This window comes from Pollachius pollachius (genome assembly GCF_949987615.1).
Source record: "Pollachius pollachius genome assembly, chromosome: 7".
Lineage (NCBI taxonomy): Eukaryota > Metazoa > Chordata > Actinopteri > Gadiformes > Gadidae > Pollachius > Pollachius pollachius.
The window spans coordinates 21474978-21477477 of NC_136940.1; the positions used below are offsets into that span (position 1 = coordinate 21474978).

Consider the following 2500-nt stretch of genomic DNA (forward strand, 5'->3'; position numbering starts at 1 on the left):
AGATGAAAACAATCAATCAAAAATCAGATAAATCAGTTGTGTGTGTGTGTGTGTGTGTGTGTGTGTGTGTGTGTGTGTGTGTGTGTTTGTGCGTGTGTGTGTATGTGAGTTTGTGTGTGTCTGTCTATAGGTAAATATTAAGAGGACCGTTTTAACAGCAACTCGTTGTTCAGGTGCTACGCTGACTGAGTCGTACTGGTGCTCGATCGTACTGGTGACTGAGGTCTACTGGTGCTTAGGTGTACTGGTGAATGAGGTCTACTGGTGCTCAGGTGTACTGGTGACTGAGTCGTACTGGTGAATGAGGTGTACTGGTGACTGAGTCGTACTGGTGACTGAGTCGTACTGGTGCTCAGGTGTACTGGTGACTAGTGAACCACCCACCGGCGCTCCCAGGCTATGTCCCAGTTCGTGAGCCAGGGTGAGCTGGAAGTGGCGGGGGGGAAGGTACATTCCGTAGTTCTGCAGCGTCACCAGGCCGGTGTTCAGGCTGGATTGGCGTCCGTCCCGCAGGGTGGTGTGCTGGGAACAAATCCCTCCCCAGTTGCCTGGAGACAGCAAAGGTGGAGGGGGGAAAGGTTACCATGGGAACCTAACACATGTCGACTGGACCGCATGGACAAAGAAAAGGCTGCGACGGTCACAGTCGAGTGAGCGATGGGTACTTCGGCTACAGGAAGGGAAGATGTTTTGGTAAAAGGTTTTGCATGGACGTATAAACGTATGGGTGTGTAAAGATTTACACAGCTAAAAGTTTGAACTGTGTTACATGCATGTTCTGTCGACAGGACAAAACCTTGGGAATCCGGGTTTCCTCGGATGCACATGGGTTGTTGCTTAACTAACCCCCGCAGGCTCATGGAAACCACTAGAACTAATTTGGATGTTTTTCAACATGGGCAGCTTCATCATCCTTTATTATAGCCACTGCCGACGGACATATGGTACATATGGTCTTCCGTCCACGTTTACATCCTCCTCTCTACAATTACAAACAGCTGTTCCTTTCACCGTCAATCACAGAGCTCCGTTTATATAGGCCCTTGTAATTGGCGGGGCTGAAATCCTGGCATGTGTTGCTCTTTTTATCTGGGCAGTGTCATTGTCTTGGTCGGTTTTCTCATGACTTGCCACAAATACAACCACATACCATGACATTCATGCATGTAAGTTCAGTTCTCCTTAGTTACTTATCCTTAATGCATCTTTGCATACACTGATCCCAAGGTACTCTGAGGGGTTAGGAAGAGTGTGTGTGTGTGGGGGGGGGGGATCGTCAATCTTCCATCTCATCCGTCACTCAGTCCTCAACTCCCATCGGTTCTCTCGTGTGGGTTCTCCGTTGCTCCCAAGAGCATGACTTACATAACGTTAATGGAATGAGGTGGGGGTCCACCATCAACATGTGTGATCGTGTGGGTATGTGTGTGTGTGTGTCTGTGTCTGAATGAGAATGTGTGTTTGTGTACGAATGTGTTCCTGCATGTGTGCTTCTGTGTGTGAGGCTGCATGTATGTGTGTGTGTATGGCACGCGTATATATATATATACATAAATATAATGTGTGTGTTTGCATGTGCCAGCGTGCATGAGTGTGTGCGTGTGAGCGTGTGTGTGCCTGTGTGCGAGCGTGTGTGTGTGCATTTGACGCGTCTGTGGGGTGTCTAACTGGGGGGAGCTGGTGTTATGACCACTGAGGTTGGCATCTGGTGGAGTTATTAGCGGGCCACTTCTGAAAAACCTGGGTATAGTAGAAGACCCTCATCACTGTGGGAACAGGCCTGACAGGACCTAAGGATATCCTACTTTTGTTTCACAGCGGACAGGTACAGGGCCACAATGGAGGACACACCAGGGGTCCGTAAAAACCAAAACATCCACGGCGGAGACCCCCCTCCCGTCCATCTGTAGTAAAACATAAGGTGTTTACAAGCCGAGCTGGACCGTACAGGACAGGGTACAAGGGTCCTAACAAACAGCAGCCCCCCTCCCCCCCCCTTCTTGCTATGCGTCCCGCCGGAATTTGCAATAACACAGTGAAAGGTACAAAGATGTGATAGTATTTCAATCCCCCCCTCCCCCCACCCTAAACCCCCGTCCCCCCACAGACAGATTCCAATAGAGCACAGGAAGAATTTTGAGAATATCTGGTATCCAAGGAGATCCATAATGAGAAATGAATAAAAAGTGAGAGTGAGGGAGAGAGAGAGAGAGAGAGAGAGAGAGAGAGAGAGAGAGAGAGAGAGAGAGAGAGAGAGAGAGAGGAGGGGGGTTTTTCGTCTTAAGAGAGGTTCCTGGAGGAACTTGTCTGAGCAGCCGGGCTCTCTGAGCTGTAAAGGAAAGTCTTGGCAGTGTAGCCCTCCTCTCTTTGACCTGCAGTAGCCTTCTTCCCTCTCAAGGCCTTTCAAGGGACCTGCTTTTCCTAGAAAGAGCCAGACTTTGGGGGCACGGCCAAGCTGTGATTTTTGGCAACGCCTGAGATGGTTTGTGTTATCGCCCCT

General features: G+C 49.7%; 1 protein-coding gene across 1 annotated transcript in view; it reads right to left on the reverse strand.

The window, feature by feature from the left end:
- LOC307078363 (disintegrin and metalloproteinase domain-containing protein 10) overlaps nt 1-2500 on the reverse strand; it is a 27014-nt gene that overhangs the window by 6349 nt on the left and 18165 nt on the right. Inside the window, exon 9 of the mRNA XM_079740124.1 lies at nt 385-548. Coding sequence (XP_079596250.1) covers nt 385-548 — 164 coding nt within the window. The remainder of the gene's footprint in view (nt 1-384; nt 549-2500) is intronic.